The following is a 26,138-nucleotide window of genomic DNA, read 5'->3' on the forward strand; positions in this document are numbered from 1 at the left end:
CATGGCTTGCAACTTTAATGCCTTGACATAACAGATAAAGTAAAAAATAAATTCACCAACATGGCAATCACATTACAACTTGAGTTATAAGAACAAAATGTTAGCATTTTTGGGGGGTCAGTGTCTATAGATACAATGTGACTTGTTCAATACCATTCAGTTATGAAATAGAACATTCATTCAGTAATATTATGTCATAAAACATTCATTCAGTTATGTCATAAAACATTCATTCAGTTATGTCATAAAACATTCATTCAGTTATGTCATAAAACATTCATTCAGTTATGTCATAAAACATTCATTCAGTTATGTCATGAAACATTCATTCAGTTATGTCATAAAATATTCATTCAGTTATGTCATGAAACATTCATTCAGTTATGTCATAAAACATTCATTCAGTTATGTCATGAAACATTCATTCAGTTATGTCATGAAACATTCATTCAGTTATGTCATAAAACATTGATTCAGTAATGTCATGAAACATTCATTCAGTTATGTCATAAAACATTCATTCAGTAATGTCATAGAACATTCATTCAGTTATGTCATAAAAAAAATTCAGTTATGTCATAGAACATTCATTCAGTTATGTCATAAAAAAAAAATTCAGTTATGTCATAGAACATTCATTCAGTAATATTATGTCATAAAACATTCATTCAGTAATATTATGTCATAAAACATTCCTTCAGTTATGTCATAAAACATTCATTCAGTTATGTCATGAAACATTCATTCAGTTATGTCATAAAACATTCATTCAGTAATGTCATAGAACATTCATTCAGTTATGTCATAAAAAAAAATTCAGTTATGTCATAGAACATTCATTCAGTTATGTCATAAAAAAAAATTCAGTTATGTCATAGAACATTCATTCAGTTATGTCATAAAAAAAAAATTCAGTTATGTCATAGAACATTCATTCAGTAATATTATGTCATAAAACATTCATTCAGTAATATTATGTCATAAAACATTCCTTCAGTTATGTCATAAAACATTCATTCAGTTATGTCATGAAACATTCATTCAGTTATGCCATAAAACATTCATTCAGCTTCATTAAGAACAAACATTTAATTATAAGATTACATGAAAGCTAACTTAGTATGTCCTTACACTCAAACTAGACAGCCATATTTAGATCTATATCTCTTCAAAATACACTCAGGAGTGGCATGGTTAAGAAGAGCAGTCTGTGAGAAAAATTCTCTTGCAGACTGCCTTGTGCATTGATCAAGAATAAAAAGAGATAAAAAAAATAATGCTAAATTTGAGGCCTAAATATCCCCAATGTAACTAGCACTGCTAACGGAGTTGTGTTGCTCATAATTTACAAAGCTGTCAGTTGGCCAAACGCTGTTCTTAAGCACTAGAAAGTGGTCAGGACAAAGACCAAAATACTCTTCCTAAACAATGGCAGGTGGTCACAGAATATAGGAACTTCCTAAAACATCAAAACAGTCATAGGAAAACTTTCTACTTCAGCAGCTATGTTACCTTATTTGTCAAGTATTAGCCAGAAATACAAGTGATTTTTTTTGTTTTAAACATTTCATTTCAAAAACTAGTTACAGACTAAATGTAATGTGTTGACTTAAAATACAGAATCAAGAAATTTCCTGAATATTAAACCAAGACACAAAAGAATTAGATAAACTCATAAATAACAATCAATTATACCAACAGAGATAGATTGAGAACAGAAAAAGTTATTTCTTTACTATGACTTTCCTGTCTAGATAAAGCAAATGTTTAAAACATATAGAATTGTTGAGTTTCACAACTACAGTGATCAAAAATGAATAGAAATAGAAAAAAAGAAAAGATTTGTTAACATTAATGCATAATTACTAGATTGGAAAGACTGAAAAATGTGAATGAAATAAAAAGCACTGAAGACTTCAACTAAATACAATTAAATAAAGATTTGACTGGATTATACATGAAAGCATCAAGTCATATTTTGAAATTAAAAAAATAATCAGTTCACATTAAATAAAATAAATAAACAGCTTGACATAATTCAATAGTTGTAGATCCATAATAGCATCCATCTTATTTATAAGATGTTAATAAGATTTGCTATAACAGGAAGAAAGTCTATAAACATTAGAAACATACTATAAAACATTCAGCTATATTGACTGTTGGAATATTAAGGAACTACAAGTTTTTATGAGTTGAGTCGTAATGGCCAAGTCTTCTCATAGTAGTTAATGTTTCAAAATATTTCACAAAAACTAAAACTAATTCAGCATAATCACATGAAATCATAATAACAAATAAATATAAGAAAACTATATAATATTAAATTAAGAGCTAAAATGGGACATAAATCAATGAGTTCACATTTAGGTTAGCCATTCTCTATATGCTAACCAGCATTACAAAAAAAAAATAATTTCTGTGAAAAACTTGTACCAGTAATAGTAAAACATTAAATCCGACTGGAGCTTGCTATTGTATTATGTGAGTGCCACTCAAGGATGCCTGGGCAAGCATGTGAATGGCATTGATGTCTGCCTCAGTTAGGGTATCACCAGGTAAGCACTCCACTTGGTATTGCACAGAGTCTAGGCCAGAATCAATGGCCTGCAACTGACTGCCACTGGGAAGAGTGAATGTGTGCGTGCCTGTGGGCAGCGCAAGCTCGATGCTCTGATGATGCTGCGGCAACTCCTGAAGAGTCTGCTGCTGCGTGTGAAGACTTATTTGTCCCGGATTGTGAAGGTTTATTTGCCCCTGGCTGTGCAAGCTTATCTGCCCCTGTCGTTGATCCCTGGGTAGAATGATGTGTCTGACTTCAACATTCCCATGTTCACCAGGCTGTTCCTCCACCATGACTAAAGTGGTAGCCTCCCCTACATCAGGGTCAACTTCCTCTACTCTATGAGTACCTTCCAGTCCATACACTATTGCTCCATCTCCATGAATCTAAAAAGTATTTCAATAAAAATTTAGAGAATAAAACATTTAAACTCATTAGTTTAAGAGAACTTAATTTGTGGCAAACAAAAATGTGACAATTTGAAATAAAAAGTGACAATTTGAAATGGAATAATGAGAAAGATTACTTCTACTTATAACCATAATATCAAGTGTCATTTTTCATTATAAAATTTGATTGATATATCTGGGAGGGGTGGGGCACATATGTTTTCAAACCTGCATCAAAATATAGTAAAATAATGTTGACAGAAACATATAACTGGTTGATAATAATAAGAATAATATCTTTAAATAGTCTTGAAAACTTTATCCTTCACATCAATTTTTACCTAAAATTTAACTCCACATAATTCAGCTGATCTGAGGAGTTTATATTAATATTCACAAGTAACAGATTTAAGAGAGAATATTCTTAAAAAAAAACAAAAAAACATGTGACCAAATCATTAAGTGTTTGGTTTCCAAACTGAGAGTCTTAAGTTTAATTTCAGTCTAGGTTGGTACTTTTTCTTTCATGACTTTATAACTTCCAGTTAAGTAAAGATTGCATTGATTTGGTCAAATAACAATCTATCAAATTTAGGGAACAGGAAAAAATAACCATTCCATCATCAGTTCTATTTATCCCTAGATCTCAAAGAGAATTTTATTTTGTCTTCATTTCTAAATCATAGACTTATATACTATATCTAGACTGGAAACAAATTCTTATCCGCGATTGATCGACTCACAGACCTATATATAGAGATTTTTATGTACGTAACTCTTTTTCAAGCTCTAAGGGTCTTAGAAAAAAAGTTTGGAAATAATGCAAAATCCTTTCTCGGATTTTCTTTAGAATGAGCTATTAATCACAGAACTATATATTCACGCTAATATACGAAACAAAGCCATTTTCTGTTAGTTTCCATTGAGATAGTGTTTTAAAAATCCTAGATTGAAATAATTCATGTCTGTTATTTTAATCATCTTATGTACATTTAAATAGATTGATTACCTAGATCTTTCTAGATTATGTATCTAAAAAATTGCAAAATAATAATTATGATGAGACGAGAGTACTCTTATTTTTGATGTTCAATTACTAGATCTAGATCTAAAAATTAAATTAAATGTTACATAGGTTAGGGTTGAAAAAAACACTTTACTCCTTATAACTACTTTACAAAACAACGACTTGTTTCAACTTTAAACAAAAATTTCACAACATTTTTTGTAGTTTTAAAAGATCTCCATGTCCAGTCTAGATACAATATATATATATATAAGTCTATGTTCTAAATATTCTCAAACATGTGAAATTTCAAGGTAAATAATGACACAAATTATTTCTTTGCTTTGTTTAATAATGAAGTATTTGTTTCTTGTGAAAGCCATTACTGTGATCTAAACTATTGTAATTTTACAATGTGATCTAAAGTTTTCTAAACTATTGTAATTTTACAAACTTTACAATAATAATTACAAAAACACTTTTGAAATACTGTAAATAATTCCACTTTCATACTTTGACATGTATCAAAATGACTATTTATAAAAGCTCAGAATATTTACAACTCTTTTTTTTTTATTTTGCTATAAGAAAAATTTTTAATCAGTTGTACTCTTAAAATTAAGGTTTGACTGAAATAAAATTCTTTGAACTACATTTAAATACTTACTTTTTTAACCTTATAATTGCAACACAATTTTCACACTTTATATACAAAATATTTTATCTATAGCTGTGATCTGTGCATTGTAAATGGAAACATTGAACTGAAATATAGCTTTGAACCTACAACAAGAACCCATTTTTATGTTACAATTGCTAATTTTTAAGCTTGGAGTTTAAAATAAATGTGATTTAATTGAATGAAGTCAAAGGAAACGTATCATCAGGTGTGAAGGAAAAAAAAATATACTACTATAAAGTACATTCTACCTCAGACCAGTCTTGATGATTTGGATCTTCCACTAACTGACTGTACACTTCTTGGTCTTGAGCTACCTCAATGGTGGATGGGTCCAAACAAACAATTGACAACTTCGAAGAAAAGTCTCTTTTTTTCTGGGCAGCCATTGCTCTCTTTAATTTACCCTGAGATAAACAATTGTTGTGCAGTTAGATTACCAAACATACTCCGAAATGAGCATTGGGACTAAACACTTCATTGTATTATGCACCAACAAATGCTATTATTTACAACATCAATATATTCCAAATTCTTCACTAAAAACTACTTTTAACACATTTCTTTTTTTAATTCTAAACTTCAATTGATAAATGTGTGACCGTTTATTGAATAATAATTTTTTTTTTGTGAGGGGGCTGATGAGTTAACATTGAATTTATTTTGTAATGTTCCACAGTTCTGTAAAAGGCACAAACAAAGTTCCTTCAGGTACATTCTTCTTGTTACTGCTAAGTTACTTACTTTATTTTTATAATTGGCAAGTGATGGGTCCTCATTTGAATGGGAAACTAAGTGATAGTTTAAATATTCTTTACGAAAAAAACTTCGCTGGCAATATTGACATTCAAATTTTCTGATTCCTTGATGTGCTTCTTCATGACGCTTCAAGCTTCCTAGCAGAAGATGAGAGCAATATTAGGTTTCAATGGAAGACTTACCACATATGGTCTTTCAAAAAAGAATTTTTTAATTAAAATGTTGTAAGACTATGGTCCATCATAAAGTGGTACATCATAAAGCTGCCAAAGTGGAGAGACTTAAGTTAGAATTTTTTCTAGTAGACAGGAGAAAAAAAAATCTTTTATTTTAAGACATTTTTTTAGCTTTGTTAGCTACATGGTTCATACAACTTTTGTGAAAATGAATTCCAGACATTTTCCAGACATTAATGTATGTTTTCCAGACTCACTAACAGTAAAATGCATGGCTACCTGAGCTTGTGGTAAGCGCTCTAGACTGTCATATTCATGGTCTTGGGTTCAAACCCTTCTTTTAACTAACCCCTGCGTCCTGCTGTGGGAGGTGTTTCAACTAGGTCTAGGATGTAATAATAATCTTCAATTCTGAAGGAACATCCAAAACATGTTTTAAAATTTTAAAAGTCACTAATCTTGCAGCACCTAGACTTAGGCAACTCAATAATATATAGATCTAGTTAGTATACATAGCCTAATAGATCTGACTTAGTTGTAAAATCTATTTTTAAATCCCAAAGAATTTTTATATAGATTTACAGTGGCTTAAACATTAGATACTAGTTAAAATGCAAAGACTTAGTCTTAGACTTCAGGTCTATTAAGCCTAGGTAGGTTAATTACCTCTAGTCGAGTCTAGTATAATTCTTTTGGAAGAAATAAAGATCTAGAATCTAGCGAGTTACTGTTTTGAAATTGAAATTTAATTTGTAATAGTGGTCTACTTATGTCTAGATCTAGTTCCCAATCATAATATGTCAATATTGATTTAATTGTGTTTTTTAACTGTATAAATATTGATATCTAGTCTAGATCTAAATGTATATCATACTAGATTATCTACTATAATCTATATGCTAATTTAAGAATGCTAAATCTAGACCTAGACGAGACAAAATCTAGTAAGTAGTATACCTAGTAATCTAGTCATTCTTGTGGCATTGTCTTTTAGTTTTCAAGTTTAGACTCAAGATCTATGTGCCTATTATAAATATGCTACATTGACTCAATATAATTTGTTTTCTTTATTTTACGGGAAGGGGGGAGGACTTCCCAACTCGCAAACTTTATTTACCGGCCGGGGGGGGGGGGGCAAAAAACTAACTTCCCGACTCGTGCTAACAAATTCAAGAGTCCATATTAAAGGGAAACTCCGATAGTTTTTCAAATTTTAGTTATTGACATATTTAAATTCTGCGTAAAAAGTTGTAATAGTAAACATTATATCATTTTTTATTTAAATGCTCGGAAAATTTTATATGTAATAAATTAGACAGAAAATTCTCCACGCCCCCCAAAAAACGGGGTTCTGTGAGATGTTTTTAGTTTTTAAAAACGTGACGTCACAAGGGTGCTGGCTAAATATAGATCTAGACCTATATCACCGATAAACTCTCTAGTCTAGATCTAGACCTATCGGATCGCATTTATTGTTATGCTTCACAGCTAGATCTAGTCTCCACGTTGATTTATAATCGGTCATTGTTTATAAACCTCTATTTCTACTTGAAGAAAATTAAATATTGTTCTTCAGCTTGTTGCAGTAGTTCCAATCACAAAGATAAAATCAGCAAGTATGCTGATACAGAAATTAGTGTCTCTTTTCATTTGTTTCCAAGAGATGAAGTTTTAAAGGGAAAATTTATTCGCCTGAAGAGCAAATATTTTACAAAGGCATTAGCTAATTCCTGTTTATGCTCAAACCATTTTGAGAGAAGCTGTTTCAGCAACTTCATTGCTGTGGAAATGGGATTTAAAAAAAAAATTGAAGTTAATACCAGGTGCAGTACCAACAATACATTGGATTTCCAGGCCAAAGAATTCAATTAATGATACTACTGAGACATTTTAAACAACTGAAGTTCATAAATATAAATGAAATCAGATTTGTGAGCTAGAAATTTACTACGAATACTAGATCTACTATTAAATTTCTTATTTAATAAGTAGATCTATCATCTACGAAACTCAATTCCAACTTTTTAACTTTTGACCTTGGGGGTGTGTCTCGCCGGCTGAGCCAGCGTCAAGCTCTCTCATCACTTTTTCCATGTCAACCAATGTTAGGTCGAAACAGCACAAAAAAATCATAATTTTCTTACGGTCAAACATACAGTCATAAATTATACACCATTAGAAATTTCTTTTAAAGTATTTTAATGATGTAATAACGAAAATTTTTTTTTATCAAAGATAATTTCTTTTTCGCCTCCCTATCAATGAGTATCAATAGGATTTGAGTGCACCGTCGTGACGTCACACAGAAATTCAGTGAAAATCTGACTGTTTTGGATGCGCAGAAAAATTCTGTCACAAAAACATCAATTACTAAGTTATTCTTGCAAATAAAAAAAAAAGAATAATATATTCATTATCTATAAATCAAAACACATATTATACCAAAAATTGTCAAAACCATCGGAGTTACCCTTTAATATTAGTGTCTAGAACTTTAATCTAAATCTAAACATTTTTAATTCAATAATCATTAGATTAGTTTTGGATTTAGATCTAGAAAGTAGTCTAATAACTAATTTCCAGACACTGAATTTGTAAATCTAGATCTAAAACTAGTAAAAATAGATTTTCAAGATCCACAATCCAAGCTGCACGTAGGTCTAAACTTTTTTTTTTTTTTTTGTAATTTGCTCTATGCATCAGATTTTGTTTTAATTTTGAAAAAGTTTCCTTGACCTTGAGTCTAGATCTAGAAGCTAGACCTAGCGTTATAATAACTACAGCGATTCTAAATAACTTAGACATATAATCTAGCCTAGGCTCTAGCCTACTATAACTAAGCTAGTGAATGTCGTGGATCTATGTTTCTTTTTTTTTTTTTTGTATAGAATACTAGATCTAGAACTATATGTAGATCTAGCGAAAGTCTGTATTAAAATTAATTAAAGCTTCCTTAGCCGCAGATTGGTTCTAGATTAGATCTAGACTATTCTAGACTATTCTAGACTCTATATCTATATAGAAAGTTTGATTGATCATGGCCATGCCATGGGCATGGGTGTGCTCTGCAATCGACTGAAAGACCTGTTGTTTTATTTTCAAAAAATGAAATTAGCTGGCATTTCGCCGACAAAGCCGTGATCGCGCATGCTTTCAACCATGACATATATATAGATCTAATAATAGATGCCTCTATGTCCAACTAGATCTACCCATCTAGCGTTTTACCAGTCCACATTTTTTTATTACATCGGATTTTTTTTTTTTCAAATTCCAGACTTTTTCCAGACATTTAAAAAAATCGCCTAGAAAAGTACCAATTTTCCAGACTTTTCCAGGTCTGAAATTTTATTTTTGAAATTCCAGTCTTTTTCCAGACTTTCCAGACCACATACGAACCCTGAGCTATATCTGACAAATGGCAATGTTAGAGTTAATGCAATTTGATATTGTGCTGACTACATATAACTTTCACTGACTGACATAGAAATTAAAGCACTTGAAATTCACTTGCCTTATGTAATTGTAACTGAGACTGGCCAAAGTTAGAATGAGTAAAAAAAAAAATCTATAAAATAAATGCCAATATTAAATGATCCTGACACTGACAGTGTTGTGTTCAACTTACTTTTAGCAGTAAAGACTTTCCCACATTGATCACACCTGAACACTGGGGCCTGGGCTGGGTGCTTGAATCGTTTGTGTTTTTGCATTCTGTTCTCTGTTGAGAAACTTCTATTACAGACATCACACGCTACTGGCACACCTCCACCTTTGTCATGGGTCTTTATGTGGTATCTCAGAGATGCCGAGCGTGGGAAACCTCGACCACAAATATTACAACTATAACAAGAAAATTCACAAGAAGTAATCAGTAGACGTGGGATGCAAATATTTTCAACGCTGATAGCATAAATTAAAAGCAACTTACAGGTAAGGACGATGTCCTGAATGTCGTCTGGCATGCATATTCAAACCTTTAATGCTGGTTAGCTTTTTATGACACAGAGGGCAACTGAAAGGCTTTATTCTAGTATGTTTGTACATGTGCTCTAAATGGATATATGAAAAACAAAAAAAAAAACATTTTGAAGAATTGAAATATAAGTAGTATAATATAGCTTCTGTATTTTTTTCTCTTTTAAGAAGTAAAGTTATCTGAAAATTATGCAAAAGATTAATTATGATGTTTGAGATTGGTCAATAATTAATCTCCAAAATAGGTTAATTATAATCTATGGCATCTTTTCATATTATTCCTAGGAGACAGTCTGAGCACATTCAGGAGAATGAGAAATTTATTTTTTGAGATTTAGGATTCCAAGTTGAGTGTCTCGTTTCTTTTAGTTAACATTAACAAAGATGAAAGAAGTAAAAGCAGATTGGCAGGTTTGATAAATGAAATTAATATTCATACAATTTTTAAACTGTTATTAAGAGATCAAGACATTTACTAACATAAAGCATATCTTCTCTAATCCAGGAACAAGAGACAAAAAACAAATAGAACACAATTAACATAGGGTAGCACATTTCTTTCTTTTTTTCCCCATTAGCTCATCTATCTTCTCATACAGCTACTGGGAAAGCAGGAAACAACCTTTCTATTGTACAAAACATATAGTAAATTTTAACCTTTATAATTGTTCTCTCCCTTGATAACCTCTTGACACACATCACATCTTCTTCTAATATGTGACTTTTTAGAAATGCCAGACTTTGTCTGAAAAGAATTCAGAAACAAAGTTCTAAATTTACATTAAAAAATATTGCATGTAAGTGTCAAAGCTGCATAACTTTTAACCTTAATTTTATAACATAAACTATTAATTATCCATGACTGTTTTACATAATTATTTACATCTTCAAATAATTTTTGTCTTAACTAGACACAATTCCTGTAAACAATATCAGTATACACAGGGAGATTTAAAAAGAATGCGCCAGAATCATCACACATTGTAATGGACTGAATTAGAGGTCATTTCATTCAGGAGTTATCCTTGTTTAAATGGGTGTCAATTTCAGCTTGTCAATTGAGTAGAAAAATCACTTGTTTATTTACTCTCAAAATGGTGACTCCTCAGCAGAAGGTGTTTTGTGTGCTTGACTTTGCTCTCTGCACTTGGCCCCAAACTCACTGTGTGTGCCTTTTTTTCTGACGCCAGTAAATATCAATGACATGAAAGATGGAATAACAGCTGCAATCAACACAGTGGTCAGTGACACCCTGAAGCATGTTTGGGGGGGGGGGGGGGGGGGGGGATTTTTTAATATCGGCATGATGTTGTCAGTGCCGCCAGTGGTGGTCACGTTGAGCACTTGTAAAGCATGAAATAAAAACTTGAAGTTACTTGTGTTCAGCTAGGTATACATTCTTTTTTAAATATAGTCCAATGGTTTTGGTGCATTCTTTTTGAATCCCCTTTTACATGAACAAAACAACACATTAGATAGTAGTTTACCAGATGTCTAGTGATTGGTTCATGACTGTTTATCTCTTCCTTTGATCCTTCAAATACTTCTTGTTTGACTTCACTTTTTGCCACCTCATTCTCAATGTTAATCTCTGTGAATCATTCCATAGAATATTGCAAAATAAATTTAAACTTTAGAAATACAAAGTACAACAAAGAAATTGAAGAGTTACTAAAATATTTTAAGATATATTGTAGCTCAATATAATACCAGACATAGAAAGTAAAATGTATCATCAGTCCAGTATTTAGTGTTTTTTTTTTTTACATTTGCTCGTGTATAAGTTAATGTCTATAACTTAAAAACTATTTTGTTTTTTTATTATTATTATTTTTTTGATTTATGAATTTTTGTTTATTTTAGAATAACAAAATTATAAACCATGACATGTTATCTTCTTTTTTATCAAGTCTGATAACCACAAGGTTCAAATTACAGAATGAAAATTAAAGAAATATTTCAGTGTTCCTAGCTTGAGTCTCAATCAGTAAATAGAGTTGATGTGTGTTCAATGCAATGATGGCCCAAAAGTTGGTACAAAGTGGACAAAACTCTTTTCTAACTATAAGCAATATGTTGTGGGAAAAAAAAAAGAACAAAATGCTGCTGCATGATAACTTTATGTAAAATAATTATACTAGCCTTCCTATCCTAATTTCAGAATTAAAACAATTGTATGAAATAACTTGAAAATATGTTGCAGGTTTAGATATTTATAAAGAAACTCTTTCATTTACATTTTTTTTTCACAACGCCAAGACCAGACTGATTGTAAAATAGCACAACTTTTACTGGATTTCTTGATTTTACATTCCGTCTCAATAGGGCAAAAAGTGAGACTACTTCTTGAAAACTACTTGTTCAGCAATAAAATTTTTCTTTTGAATCTGATCAGTTCAGTGAGTCACATTGGCATTTTTGAAGAGTGAAGTACAGCCTAACAACAACTAACCCAGCTCAAGCTTTGGGGTTTCAATGTGATTGGTAGAACTTAAAACTTGTTGGGGGTGACCAGTGACTGGGGCAGCTGTTGATTCTTCATTCATGTGCTGGACATTATCTGCTTCACAAGGCATCTCCCAGGGCTCTTCAGAGGAAATAGCTTGATCAGTCAACTGTGCACTCTCCATTGCAGCTGCTACAAGATCTTGCTTTGGCTTGGTGACAGTAACATCTTATGAAGAAAAGAGGAAAGACTTTATTGTTGTCAAACAAATCCAAGACTCAATCATGGAATGGGATGTGTGGCTGAGTGGCTAGCTTATAAAGGGCTTGAATTCTAATCTCAATATACACAAGGAATTTGAATTAGAGATCTGACTCAAGCTGAGTTTGGCTCTGGCTGAGCACCCAAAGGTGGCACAAAAACATTCTGCTGGATGAACCCTTCCCTCATGTCCACAAAAGTGATTAGACCTAAATTTTCAAAAGCAATAATGACAACAATAATCATCTGAAAGAGTTCAAACGTCAATGTAATAAGTTGACCTAAATAAAAAAAAAAAAAGTACAGCTTTTATACAGCACTTCTTTCATGCTTATAGCATGCTCAGAGCGCTATGGTCCAATCTCATTTGTGAACCAGTGGGGGGAGGGGGTACCTGGGAGAATGTTTTCCGTGCTGCCTTTAGGCGCTCAATAAACGCAACTCTGCTCGAGTCAGGTGTTTAACCTCAAGCCCCCTTCAAATGTAGCCAAGCCAAATCAAATTCAAGCGTACTTAGCCTCTCAACCACGCTTCCCAAGAGTGGCTAGTTAAATCCACATTTTAAAACTGCATATAGTAGCGCACTGTTCTCACATTCATAATATTAGTTTACACATTTACATCTGGAATCACTAGTTTAAATCAAATAGTTTACCTTTAACTGATATGAACTTTTGAAATTGTTCTTGTTGAGGGAAGACATTCTGAAGCAATGAAAAAAAGAAGCCACCATTAAAATGAAGGAAATAGGTGTTTTTATCCAAAAAAAATGAGTGAAATAGAAATATATCACTGAGCATCTCTCCAACATCTTTACTAGATGTCCTTGGAAGAGCTGAGTTTAGGTAATGTCTACTAGATGTCCTTGGAAGAGCTGAGTTTAGGTAACGTCTAATAAAAATATTTTCTTGTCTTCTGGCTTGTGAGAATGAAAAAAGAGCAATAATAATAATCATCATTTTTATAGGTACTTTTTGAAAAATCCTCAAAAAAATTAATAATATAGCTGAATTATATTTTTCATTAGAAGTCAAAAAGATAAATTGTAATCAGAGTTTCTTAAAACATTTTTTAAATAATTGCATGCTATCTTATAATTCTTTTTTGTAAAATGCCATTCTGGCGATTTGAATTTCTAAGGAAGTAAAAGTGTATGTGTGTATATATATTTTTTAAATTAAGAAACATGAGTAACTTACCTTTCCAGCAAAATAATCCTGAAATAATTTTTGTCTGAACTCAATGGCTGGATCACAGTGGTCATTATCATCCTCTGGTTCTTGAATGGAATCTGCCTGGCAACATTCAGACAAAAACTTGTCAACATCTTTATACATTGTTTGCCAGAAATACTGTTTCTTTAAAGATTCCAACATAGAACTTTTATCTAAATGATTATCTGGAACAAACAAAAAAATTACCTTTAGTTAAGAGTAATCAAATGTGCATTTTATTTGAAATGTACACTAATTATAATCAGTATGTGTCTAACAGAAAGTGATTAAATTGAAGAAGTGAAGAGAAAAATACATGACAGCCTGTGAACTAATAAAAAAAAACTAGATCTAGACCTGACTGGCTATTGAATAGTTTTCTATAAATTTTTACAGATTTTTTTAAAGATATTTTGTCATACTACAAACATTTTTTGACAAGTCATACCTCCATGAATTTTCTTAAGCACATCTAACCTCTCCTTTTCTGACAGAATCACTTTTCTTGGTTTTAAATCTGTCCGTTTGTTTGGCCAAAAGAATAAAATTCCTTTCTCAAGTTTGAAGTTTTTAGCTTTTTTTCTGAATATGAGCAGCTGAGATCTTGAAAGACAAGTGGGTGTGGTGTCTTGTTTCAGATAATCTATCAGTTCATCATTAGACACTTTACCAAGATCACCAGCTGTTTCTAACTGGGGAACAATGATAAACACTTTTGGCTACATGCATTGTTCAATATTATAGTAATAATAATAAGATTTAAAGGCTCAAAAAATTCTTACTTCATACACCATTTCATATCCCCAGTCAAACTATTAATTAACCAGAAAAAAAATATTTATTTACCAGCAGTAAAACCTATTTAATTCTAATCTATCGATTCACCAGTTCTAATGCATATTTATTCAACATTCACCTCTGTGTCTGAATCATCTTCTTCTTCTGCACCTCTGTACCATCGAACAAACTTTTTGGAAGTCCTTCTTTTCCTGCGAGTTTCGCCATGTCGACACCCAGGGCAAGCACTCACAAATGATTTTATGTCCAGAATCATATCCTTCCAGAATATATCTTTGGACTCAATATGTTCTTGAACTTTAGCTTTTGACAGATGTTCCCCTAAGATTTAAAAAGGACAACTTTGATAAATTAACAATTTACTAGTATTTGTTCCAGCAAATGTATGTTTGGTAGCAGTGTGTCAAGTAAATCTTGTGAACCATTTCATCACTTTATGTGCTAATATAGTCTCTAACTTTTCAGATGCACAGTAACACAAATCTTAATATTCTAGGAAAAAAATATGTACCATTATTGATGTGGGATTCTTTCAACAGCCTGAGTCTGTCAGCAAGACAAGTAGGAACTTTTGTTAGTTTTCCTTTTTGTTTGAACATCAATTCATCATTTTCATAAACATAGTTGGCACTCAGCTCTTTGATATGTCTTTGCAATGTATCAGAAAATGTTTCTGGATAAGCCTCATCTTTTAAATATATCATAATCAGTCTGTAATAGGTGTCTAAATCAATCTAAATATAAGAAAAATAAAATGTAATTTGGACATTTTAAATATGAAGAAACAATAAACATTGACATGTAATTTCACCTTTGATCAGCAGTTATTCTAGCATAGTAGGTATTTTAACCACTATACATAAATTATAATCATAACTCACAATTTCAAAATGATAATAACAACTCAAGTATTCCTAAACTGAATTCAAATGCATTTTCTATTCAATAAATTATGCAAATTACACACAAATATAAAAATGCCACATTAAATTATATAATATTTCCCTTATATTGAATAATATTAGGCTTTGTAGAAAATCACAGCTGTAAATAAGTTAAAAAATCTTTCTCTAAGAAATGAGCCATAGCGGTATGCATGTTTTCAATACATGACAGTGTTGAAATCCATAATGTGTTTAACATTCTTATAAAGCAGACTTTAAAATTGTTCATGTAGTCTAATGTCAGGTACCCATTAGTGCTGGGTGGTTGTTGGTTGTGCTGGCCACATGACAGCCTCATTAACTGTAGGCCACAGAAACATATGACCTTTACAACATCTGCCCTATAGATCACAAGGTCTGAAAGGGGAACATTACTTTTTTACTTTTAGCCTAACTATCTAGCTAATGGTATAATCAAGCTTGCACAAGGATCTGTATTAACAGATCAAAATGTTTTTTTTTTAAATAATTGTACAATTAGTGCTGGGTGGTTGTTGGTTGTGCTGGCCACATGACAACCTCATTAACTGTAGGCCACAGAAACATATGACCTAAATATTTAGCTAATGGTATAATCAAGCTTGCACAAGGATCTGTATTAACAGATCAAAATGTTTTTTTTTAAATAATTGTACACGGAAGTTGATTTCATTTTCAACAAATAGTCAAATTTCACTAATCAGTGTTATGAAGTGTGTGTTTCTATGGTGAGAAGTTAGCGATTGGTTGGTGGCTATGCAGTGTGAATAATACAAGATAAATAGCGCTGTCATAAGCTGTCTTGGGTATTCAAAATACCATTTTATATTATTACTTAAGTCTACTACATTGATTTCATTTCATCTCAAGTTAAATTTGTTTAAACTGTAATGAAGTTTTGTTCAATGAGAAGTTACAAATTATTTCAAGTTTTAAAAGTTAAGATGTAATACGCCTACAGCAGTTTAGTTGTCTACCAGCAGTTTGGTGCTACAAGTCAACAATCAATCAGCCATCATACTCACTGCAACATCTTCAGGAAAATAATAGAAAAAATTAGGAAATAACCTTTTCTAGTGTTTCTTCAGAGAGCTTTATTTCTTTTATAACATAGCCATCCTCATCACTTGGTTGTTTTTCAGTAGTTTTAATGGTATCTAGACTTTCAGATTTCTTCTTGCCTTGAGATGCTATTTGTTGTTGAGACTTTTTCAAAGAGAACTCTAATGACAGAAAAAAAAAAAGCTTTTTGTTTTCATAAATTCAACTACATATGTTTGTTAATAAATTATTTTCACAGATAATTTTTATAACTAAAAAATTTAATATTTTACTACTTTCTTTCTACCTTTTGATATAATTTGATCTGAAGTTTCAGATCCATCATCAGTTTCATGATCATCAACTTCCGAACAGTTGATTTTTTTGGGTTTTCTCCCTGACCGTCTGACAAACTTCTTGTCCAAAGTTTCTTCATTAACTATTTCACCTACAGGTGGCACTATACGTTTTATGTCCGAGACTGCACAGTGAATATAATGTGACATGACAGTGTCAACAGATTGTTCTATCTGCCCTTGATTCAACTCTACCTCAATTTCACTAGATCCCTTTCCAGCAATTACACACTCTGGAAATATTGGCTCACTATATGTGAAATAAAAAAAAATTTTTTCTTATACAATTACTCTACATATATAATAATTATCTTATTAAAACATTATCAGCACAGATAATTTATGCTTAAATTATGTATTTATGGTCTAGATAGTATACCCATTTACTCATATAGTAGGCTATATCTTAGCTTAATAATATATAATTATTAAACATGCTCACCGATTCATTAACAAAAAGGAGGGAGTAAAGTCTGTGTTTCTGACAAGTGAATTTCTCAAAGGAATCAAACACAAATCTAAACAGTCATTCCAGCTATTAACATAAAGATCTACAAATCTGTGCAGATTAATACTTAGACGATTCCAACTTTCATCTAAAGAAGAACAAAAAAAGAAGAGCATTTTTATCCCAAAGTAGACAGTTTGTTTCATAGCTTAACATTAAATTTAAATCATTAAACTAAACATATGAGTTATTTTCATACTTTAAGTAACTGTAGCTTATGTAATATATTATAATATTTAATATTTACCTAAAGGGTTAATACTCTCTTTACTTATAGCTACATTATATTGACTTAGGTTAAGGCAGAGGCCAGTAAGATCAAGACTGTTGGATTTAGTCACCTCATTCTCCAAAATAATAAGTTGCTCCATGACACCAAATCTGTCAACAGTAAAGGTGGTTAAATGTAAAAAAAAAAAAAAAAAAAAAATTAGAAATAAATAATCTACCTACAAAAACAAGTGAAACTAAGTACAGATTTATATAAAATGTGATTTCATTTAGTGCTGATACTATCACATAATAAGACAGAAGTTTATTTTAAGCAAGCATGTGAAAAAATGGTTTGACAATACAAGCAATAGCTATGTCTTGTTCCTTACAGCACACTAGATAGGTCTAATCTGCCACCAATGTCAATAGTAGACTATTTTGTGATTTTCTTACCTGGCAATTAGCTTTAAACAAAACTGAGAAACAGTTCTTTCATTAATTTTGTCAATTTTATTTGCCTCTGGCCATTTGGAGAAACAGTCTAATGAAGCTATTATATAAACAGACTTTTTCTTGTATGGAAATGGACCATATATCTGAACCTCTACCTAAAACATATATGTATTTATAAAAAGAACAAAAAAAAACAACAACATATTTTTCACAATTCTAATCATTATAAAAATCATTCAATGAAATTAAAATAAATACTGTTAATAAGACCAAGTTATTTCATATTGAATTTTATAATAACCTTCTGCCAAAATCTGTGAGATTTAGGATTGAATAAAGCATCACTTATGACAGTTTCAGGATCAAAGTCAAGGTCAGAATCCACTTGATCTGGTTCTGGCAATTCAGACGTGATAATGTATTTCATGCCCAAAGAGTTTTCCTCAAATTTATGACCATCAGACTCTGAAAGACAAAAACTTTCCTCTTTTTCTGCAGGCACTTCACTGTCATTGTGTACTGCAATGTCTACATTAGTGACTTGAGAAATACAGTTGGTCTGAGAAGTTGGTTGTTGAAGCTTGGTGATAAAAGGTCGATTGGCCAAACAAATGACACAGTTTTTTAAAACTTTCCTAACTGTATTTGCCATGCCCACCCAGTAGTACTTGGCTGATAGGGCACTGAATGTTCGTTCTGTACCCATGTGTGCACCTAGGAAAAAAAAAAGTAAAATCAAATGAAATTAAAATATTAAATATTAAAATGAATTTATAACTCATTCGTTTTTTTTTTATTTGGAGTATACATAAAATTGCTTAAAAAAAACATAAGTAAGAGAAGTTTTCTTAAGTGATAGTGGATATCCCGCCAACACACTGGCTGTATTATTGTCCAGTGAACTTCAATTAAAATTAATTAAGAAACAAATTTAAACAACTAAAGATGGGTCTAAAGTAACTTAAGATGCACACTTATTGAACAAATCAATTGCTGTTACAAAAAAATGCATGAATATTAATTTAACTTATTGATCCATAAAGAGACATATATATATATTTATATATTTATATATATATATATTTATATATAGATTATAGATATATATAGAAATAGATATATATATAATAATATATATAGTTATATTATATAATATATATCTCTTGGGATGCACCCCTACCCCCACCCAAAACAAATAAAAATAAAACCTCCACTCTGTCACTGTAATACATTAATACAAATATTGCATTATTATTTGGTGCTGTTGTTTTTTACCCCCCCCCCTTTTTTTTTTTTCCTTTTGTTTTTCAGAAATTCTGATGCATTGGCTAATAATTATGTGTTTCTTTTGACTTTGAGGGGAAAGTGAGAGGGGCTATAAAAAGGGAGGGTTTTTTTTTTCGCAATTACACATCTAAAATGTACAATATAGATTTTACAAATACTATAGATATTTATAAGATATTCTACCAAAAGTACACAATAAGTGAATAACCCCTTAACAGAGCCTCAAAAACTTTAGTGACGCCACAAAATGGTGACCCTAACAAATTTGGCCTACCTCCACCTTGAACATGGACTAAGGCAGCAATAGATAGTTGATTTTTCGGTGTAAGAATGGCTTTGCGTAAATTAGCTTTGCTTGCCCCAGGATTCTGGTCAAGAGGCTCTCCTTCAATGCGTTTAGGACGAACAACATAATATAATTCGCCATCTTCAATTTTGAAGCTCTCGGCTCTCTTCCTCACCGACCGTTTATCAGACGGTGTCGACCCAGAAGGGTAAGTTCCATATAGAAGATACTGCTTGATTGCAGCAAGACTAATGTGTTTATTGCCTTGCTTTCTTCTTTTTCTACGCCTTTCCATATTTAGTTACGACTATAATAAGTTTTTCACATAATTAATGCCGGAATCAAAAACACATGAAAATAGGTGACAACACAATTATGTTCTCCATTATGCGAAAACCCGGATAAAATTTGTGCTTACCAAGGAACTCATTAAAAATAAGAATAGGAATATGACTAGCTTTGAGGCCCTGTTAAGAAGAGTAAAAAAAAAAAATGCTTTATGGTCTATTAAGCAGTAAAAATCCATTAGCTTTGCTATAATTATAATTCAGTTATAAATTTCAATGATTTAACAATTCTAAGTATCATATTTGTGGAAGTAAAACAGTGCCGTTGAGAGAATTAGGTCACTTTGAAAGTGTTATCGAAAGCGAAAGTAGAAATGTGACTCGATCTATTTTTAGTTACATTTTGTTTTGCCACTTGTGAGTCTTGTGGATATACTTGATATAGACTAGCACAGGTCACATCCAAAAGACTAATAAACTATCATTTACATTTAATTACATAGATCCTAGATCTAGAATGGGCATATTATATAGACTCTAGACGAGTGTCTATGGACTGTGGTCACAAATTAGAATTCTAGATTGACTAGATTTAGATTTTAGATGTAGTCGTAGTCACATGTACATTGTACTGATCATACTGATGTATACTACCAATTTTAATTTTTGTGTATTCTGTATTGTTGAATGTGTTGTTTTGTAGGCCTATAAATATAATATAATATAATAAACTAGACTATATATATTATTATTATAATACGCGTAATTCTAGAGTCTATATTATAGTATATTTTACAATATAAATCTTGACTATGTCATCAAAGCATCTTCTTGAAGAAAATGATATTGTTCTTATATCCGAGTGGCCTATAACTGACTCAAATTTACAAAACCAAACTGTGGACAGTGTGGTCCAAAGCATTACCAGGACTGAACTAAGTTCCTTTTTATCAATAAATGAAAATGCCGACTATGAAAAGAGAATATTTTTCAGTCAAGGAGACAGCTGCATAGACTACAAAGATATAAGTCATTCAAATAAAAAGCAAAAACTTATTCATAGACCTATATGTAGAGAGCTTAAAGAACCTTTTGTTTCTGTCCGTGTTGCAAAATGGTTGCGTAGAAATAGCATTCAGTTATCTGCTGATCCGAAGGCAACAAGCCCGAATACGAAACTTTTCAATGTGTCAAGGTAAAGAAAAAAAAAAGGTCTGCTTTGAGCTTAACTTTATGAGCACTGTTATTTAGATGTATCAAGATCTCAAGGTTTTTGACTTTATACTTTGTTTTAAGTTACAAACCTTTCTTTTAAGTTAGACCCCACCATTACCCTTTTTTTCTTTTTGTTTAATCTTTAAATGCTATGGAGGGCAGATCAGCATGGTCGTATTATAGTAAGTGCAGGTATTTCTCATTTGTTTACCTTTTCCCCATCCCCAGACTAAAAAGTCCCACTGTCAAGCGTTTTCCTGCATTAAGAAATTCATACTTGATATCCAACTAAAGAAAAAAGTTTGACATAATTTGGATGTGGAGGCACATTAGAATTAAAATTTGCATCTCCTGGTGTCTGGTGCGCATTATTTCTACCTAGTAAAAAAAATACTATCATGCATTGGACATTCGAAGTACTTATAACCCACCAACATCATTGTGTTAAGTAAGATATATTTTAGAAGACCTTTTTCGACTGGAAAAAATCAACTGTTCTGAAAAGAATGTAAAATAAAGTACCCCCTTTCAGACCTTGCAATCTATAGGGCAGATGATGTAAAAGTCAACTGTTTCTTTGGCCGATGGTTAATGAGGGTTATGGCGAGCACAATGACCAACCACGTTTATTTACTAAACTAATGTAAGGTAACCATTAGAGTAGTTGGGCTTAGGGCTGTCCAGAAATTCAAAATCTCACTGAGATTGACAAGTATGAGAAGAAGCCTCTTTCAAAAACTGTAAAGATACTAAAAGATCCTAATTAAAAGATGAAATGATATATCTTATTAAACATCTAAAATACAATTTTTTTTTTGTCTTTTAGAAAACAAAATTGAACTCCTTTGTAGACCCCCCCCCCTTTTTTTTTTCCTTATCAGCACATTTGAGGATGTACCCCATAGTTTGTGAAAGTCAGTTCTGTGCAGTAATAGTCATAGGCCTTGTAACTTCAACCTACTTTTCTTTAAGGGTGTGCTTTTATGGCCCAAGTTGTTGTTAAATTTTGGAGCTTTCTCCCCTAACATGGCAGAGATAGACATGCATATAAATGCATTGTAAGTGCCTTAATACAGTACTCAGATTGTTTCTTTTTTGATACTATTAAATTGTATTTGTCAATCTTTTGTTGACTTGAAGAATGCAAGTAGCTTTTAAATTTCCACCTAAACAGAATACACCCCACCCACCTCCCCCCAATGCAAACTCTACTCCCACCCACCTAATATGTCTCAAACTAGTCTACCTCGGGAAAACCCAGATCACTTCAACAGTTCAGTATATTCAACACCATGTATAGCAGTGTGGAGCAGTTGAAAATAAAAGCATGCAACTTTTCCATAGCACAAACTGCTCATGAACTTAATTTTTAGCTTTATTTACTGTCATTTTGGGGGACTTGATGATGTTAAGTTCAATATCTTGATCAATAAAGAACCCCCCCCCCCTTTTAAAAAAAATATTAGGTACCAGTATTATGAATGATTATACATAATAGTCGGCTGTAATTTTGGGGGAAATGATGATGTTAAGTTCAATATCTTAATCAATAAAGACCCCCCCCCCCCAACCCCCAACAAAAAAAATTAGGTACCAGTATTATGAATGATTATACCTTATCTGTTTTTCTTTTTAAAATAATAGTCGGCTGTATAAGAAGTAAGATAACACAGAGAAGCCTAATACAAGGCTTTATTAAAACTTAGTACAACACTTGAACTGACAAAAGATACTTCGACAGTAACACACTAAAACTGTTGTGATCACATTCTCACAACATAACACATACAAGTATCAATGATTTTCCCCACATCATCAATATTTTAATCACCCAAAATTAGTTAACAGTATTATAAATTTTGTATTTTATTTGTTTTTAAATCCTTTTCTTTTCAAAATAACAACAGCCTACAAACTTCCTTATAGAGTATAGTGTGTTCAGTTTATTGTACAAATGGGGAATTGATTAAACATGAGGATGCTATCAGCCAGCAGAAAACTATATTTGTTGTAGTGATGTAAGAAAGAAGACAATGGTTCCTTGCTTTTGACATTGTACACATGACACAGCTGATTTCAGAAAAGAACTGTTTCTTTCCATTTATGGCCTAATATCTATACTATACAATTGTTCTGCTTTATATGACAGTAAAACTTGTGTAATGTTTTGAATGGTCTCTCAACAGGTCTGAACAATGTGTTCAGTTTTTAAAAGAGGAAAGAGATGATCTACTTAGGAAATGTAGCATGCCAGATTTTAACAACAGAGATGATATCCATGCAGCTTTAGCTAGTATAGAAGATTGGCTGCAGAACTACAATGAAGCACTTGTCCATATCAAACATGCTATTGCTTCAAGTCCTGACAGTGAGAGTTTTTATTTTTAGTTGTTATTTTATTTTTATCCATAGTCTTCAACAGTATGCATACAGTAAATTAGAAGTTAAAATTTATATGAAATTATTTTGTTACTGTTTTTACAGACAAAGAATATCTGTGGCTCAAAAAGAAACTTAAGAGGCAGTGTAATGTACAACAATACCAGATCCAGAAATTAAAAGCTATAAAAAATATGACTCCTAAATTACCAGACTTTATCCAGGTTTGTATCTTTTCTCATTTTTTTTTTAGCCCATTTCTGAAATTTATTGGATGAAGACTTTATTTTTTTAATCTCTTTCATATTTCATACTGTGTGAAAGGTTGAACGGGTTTCCTGCAAAGAGCTGACAGTAGAAGATTTCACAAGATGCTATGTTGACAGACGACAGCCAGTTATAATTGTGGATCTCCTCTCAGAAATAACTAACAAAACCTGGGATTTTGAGTTTGTGAAATCTATAGCTGGTAAATAGCCTAATTAGGATTTCTTTCTGCAATGCCGTTATTGGGATAATAATCTATTGGATGCAAGGTCATGTAATTTGTGATTCTGTCACCCTGATGGTTCACTGATAACCCTCAAAACTTCTGCAGGTCTAGAACATAAATAATCTATAGGAACATCCAAAACATTAAACATTACACAGTGATAAATAAAAACAATAAAAGTTTTTAAAAATATGTCATACAAGGAGAACATGGCTCAAGTTGTAGAGCATTACTGCAAAGTTTCTAGGTCTTGGTTTCAAATCTTGCTTGCAACTTAAGTTTTTACCCTGATTAGTCTTCTAATGGTTACCAGATGTTTTGGTAAAAAGTCTGAGGGTTGGTCAGGATGCTTGTCTTGAAATGCTCCCATAAATTATTTAAGATAAGCAAAAAATATTTTACGTTATTCTTTATATTTTTCTCAGGTCAATTATGGCTGTTCAAGTTATTTTCTTCATTTCAACAGGGTCGCTGAAGGTGACAGTGAAACAAGCTGTACCAAAGTCAGTAGAGTGGGCTCAGCTAGAAGACAGCCGTACTGTTGTGGTAGCAGAGTTCATTGAAGCTGTTCAGAAGAATGAGACTTCAGAATATTTGTTTGATTGGAGTTTGCCATTGCACTGCCCTGACCTAGCCAAAGAGTTTGTCATACCCAACTATTTTGATGGTAAAAAAATCAATTTTTGGATTCTGTTAACTACCAAGATGATTATTATTATGGTCGAGTTAAGTAAAATTTATGAAACACATAACATTGTCAGAGGATAATTACAAATTGTGGAAAAAAAACAACTTATTAATGCAAGCGCATAGTCAACTAAAGCATGTCATAAATTATCTATTATCAGTGCTATTTTTTTATGTTAATTCACCAGATAATTTTCTGCTTAAAACATCACCTGGTTCTTTATATCGAGATAGCTGGCCAAGTCTTTTTATTGCACCTAAAGGAGTCAACAGTAATCTCCATGTTGATGCTTTTGCTTCTAACTTCTGGATGGTATTATTTCAAGGCCAGAAAAGGTACTTCTAGCATTTTTAATTTTAAAAGTTTAAAGCAGTTTTTTAAAGCTGATTTTGTATGATATTGCATTTTAATAGAATAGCTCTTTTTTATCAGTTATTTGCACATCACAGTAATTTCCAAAAGAGTTACCATTCATTTTGCAGAACAGAGTACACTGTCTTGTGTCACATATTTGCCACTACAGTCATAACAATGTTAAAAGTATTAAACTTTTTTATTAACTATCAAGATCAACATTTCTCTCCTATGTAAAACTCCAGGTTTATCCTTTGATATACTACAGAAGAATTTAATACCTTAAAATAAGACTCAGTTGTTAATGATACTACCAGTAGTACATCAACATATTCAGACCCAAATGTCTGCCCTTCACTCCGATACTAGGGCAGACTTCACTTTGTCAAATGTCCACACTATAGCTCAGTGACCTTGTATTGTAATCTAATGGAAAAAAGCAACTCATTTACACATAAAAATATACAATTTAAAACAAACACACATACAACTAAAAAATGTATCAGTCTTTGAAAAAAAATGTCATGCTTATTATTATGCATGTATTGATTCTACTTTAATTGTACACCTAATTCAATTTATTGGTATCCATAAAAAATATTTATATTTTAAGTTAGAAGGGTGCTCAAAAAGCTAATAAATGCAAAAGATAATTCTACCAGGATAAGGAAACCAATCCAGAAGCTAAGAGTCTAATAAGATTATCATTTTTGTTTTTATCAGATGGACATTTTTTGATGCTGATGATGCTCCCTTGTTGTATCCAGTATACTTTCATTCTATGGACCCAGTCTTCAGTGTGGATTTATCTCAACCAGATGTGGAAACATTTCCTCTATTTTCACTCACCAAACCAAGACAATGTATTCTCAACCCAGGTATTTTAAAACCATTTCATAGATCACATCTCAACGATCAATATTTAGATTGTTAAAAAAATAACAATTACTTATTTTTATTACATTTCTTTTTAAAATCAGGTGAGCTTTTGTTTGTGCCTTCTGGCAGCCCACACTATGTTGAAAATTTGACCTCAACTTTAGCTCTCTCATCCAACTATGTCAGTTGGTCTAATTATACACAGGTCAGTGGCAGTACAATTAAATACTGTTAGTTACATTACTTACCTAAACCCATGCTTGGTTTTCAACTAATATGCATTGTTTATTTGTCTGCAGGTCTGCAAAGAACTAAAAATAAACAGCCTTAATGACCCAAGGTCTCAAGACCTTTTACAACAGCTTGAAAATCCTGCATTTACTAATAATAGGCTCAGAAAATAAAAACTTTTCACTTATTTGTTATACTGAGTTCTTTTATAACATAAATTGAAATAAAAAGTTTTCTACACAATTTAAGATTTTTGTAATTGAATACCAACAATCA

General features: G+C 31.7%; 2 protein-coding genes across 5 annotated transcripts; one reads left to right on the top strand and one right to left on the bottom strand.

The window, feature by feature from the left end:
• On the bottom strand, positions 1–19,762 carry LOC106063318 (uncharacterized). The gene is made up of 20 exons (XM_013221649.2): positions 19,325–19,762; positions 18,065–18,477; positions 17,764–17,918; positions 17,345–17,478; positions 17,032–17,185; positions 16,541–16,839; positions 16,261–16,415; positions 14,781–15,003; positions 14,388–14,590; positions 13,920–14,163; positions 13,457–13,656; positions 12,913–12,961; positions 12,003–12,224; positions 11,038–11,141; positions 10,208–10,295; positions 9,504–9,624; positions 9,201–9,415; positions 5,382–5,533; positions 4,889–5,044; positions 1–2,949 (listed from the first exon to the last, which is right to left on the bottom strand). The coding sequence occupies exons 1-20, from the start codon at positions 19,629–19,631 to the stop codon at positions 2,473–2,475; spliced, it is 4,071 nt and encodes a 1,356-aa protein (XP_013077103.2). The 5' UTR covers positions 19,632–19,762; the 3' UTR covers positions 1–2,472.
• Positions 19,408–26,056, top strand: LOC106063319 (uncharacterized). Of its 4 annotated transcripts, none has more exons than XM_013221650.2 (10): positions 19,773–19,815; positions 20,448–20,818; positions 23,025–23,206; positions 23,323–23,441; positions 23,542–23,686; positions 24,177–24,377; positions 24,586–24,733; positions 25,476–25,630; positions 25,733–25,836; positions 25,931–26,056. In XM_013221650.2, exons 1-10 carry the CDS (start codon positions 19,786–19,788, stop codon positions 26,033–26,035), a joined length of 1,560 nt encoding a protein of 519 aa, XP_013077104.2. In that variant the 5' UTR covers positions 19,773–19,785; the 3' UTR covers positions 26,036–26,056. The 4 variants fall into 4 exon arrangements, with proteins under 4 accessions (XP_055876435.1, XP_013077104.2, XP_013077106.2 ...); XM_056020459.1 differs by lacking the exon at positions 19,773–19,815 and adding an exon at positions 20,047–20,268; XM_056020460.1 differs by lacking the exons at positions 19,773–19,815; positions 20,448–20,818 and adding an exon at positions 19,408–19,544.
• Positions 26,057–26,138: the final 82 nt, after the last annotated feature.

Source organism: Biomphalaria glabrata, chromosome 2, assembly GCF_947242115.1.
Source record: "Biomphalaria glabrata chromosome 2, xgBioGlab47.1, whole genome shotgun sequence".
NCBI classification, from domain to species: domain Eukaryota; kingdom Metazoa; phylum Mollusca; class Gastropoda; family Planorbidae; genus Biomphalaria; species Biomphalaria glabrata.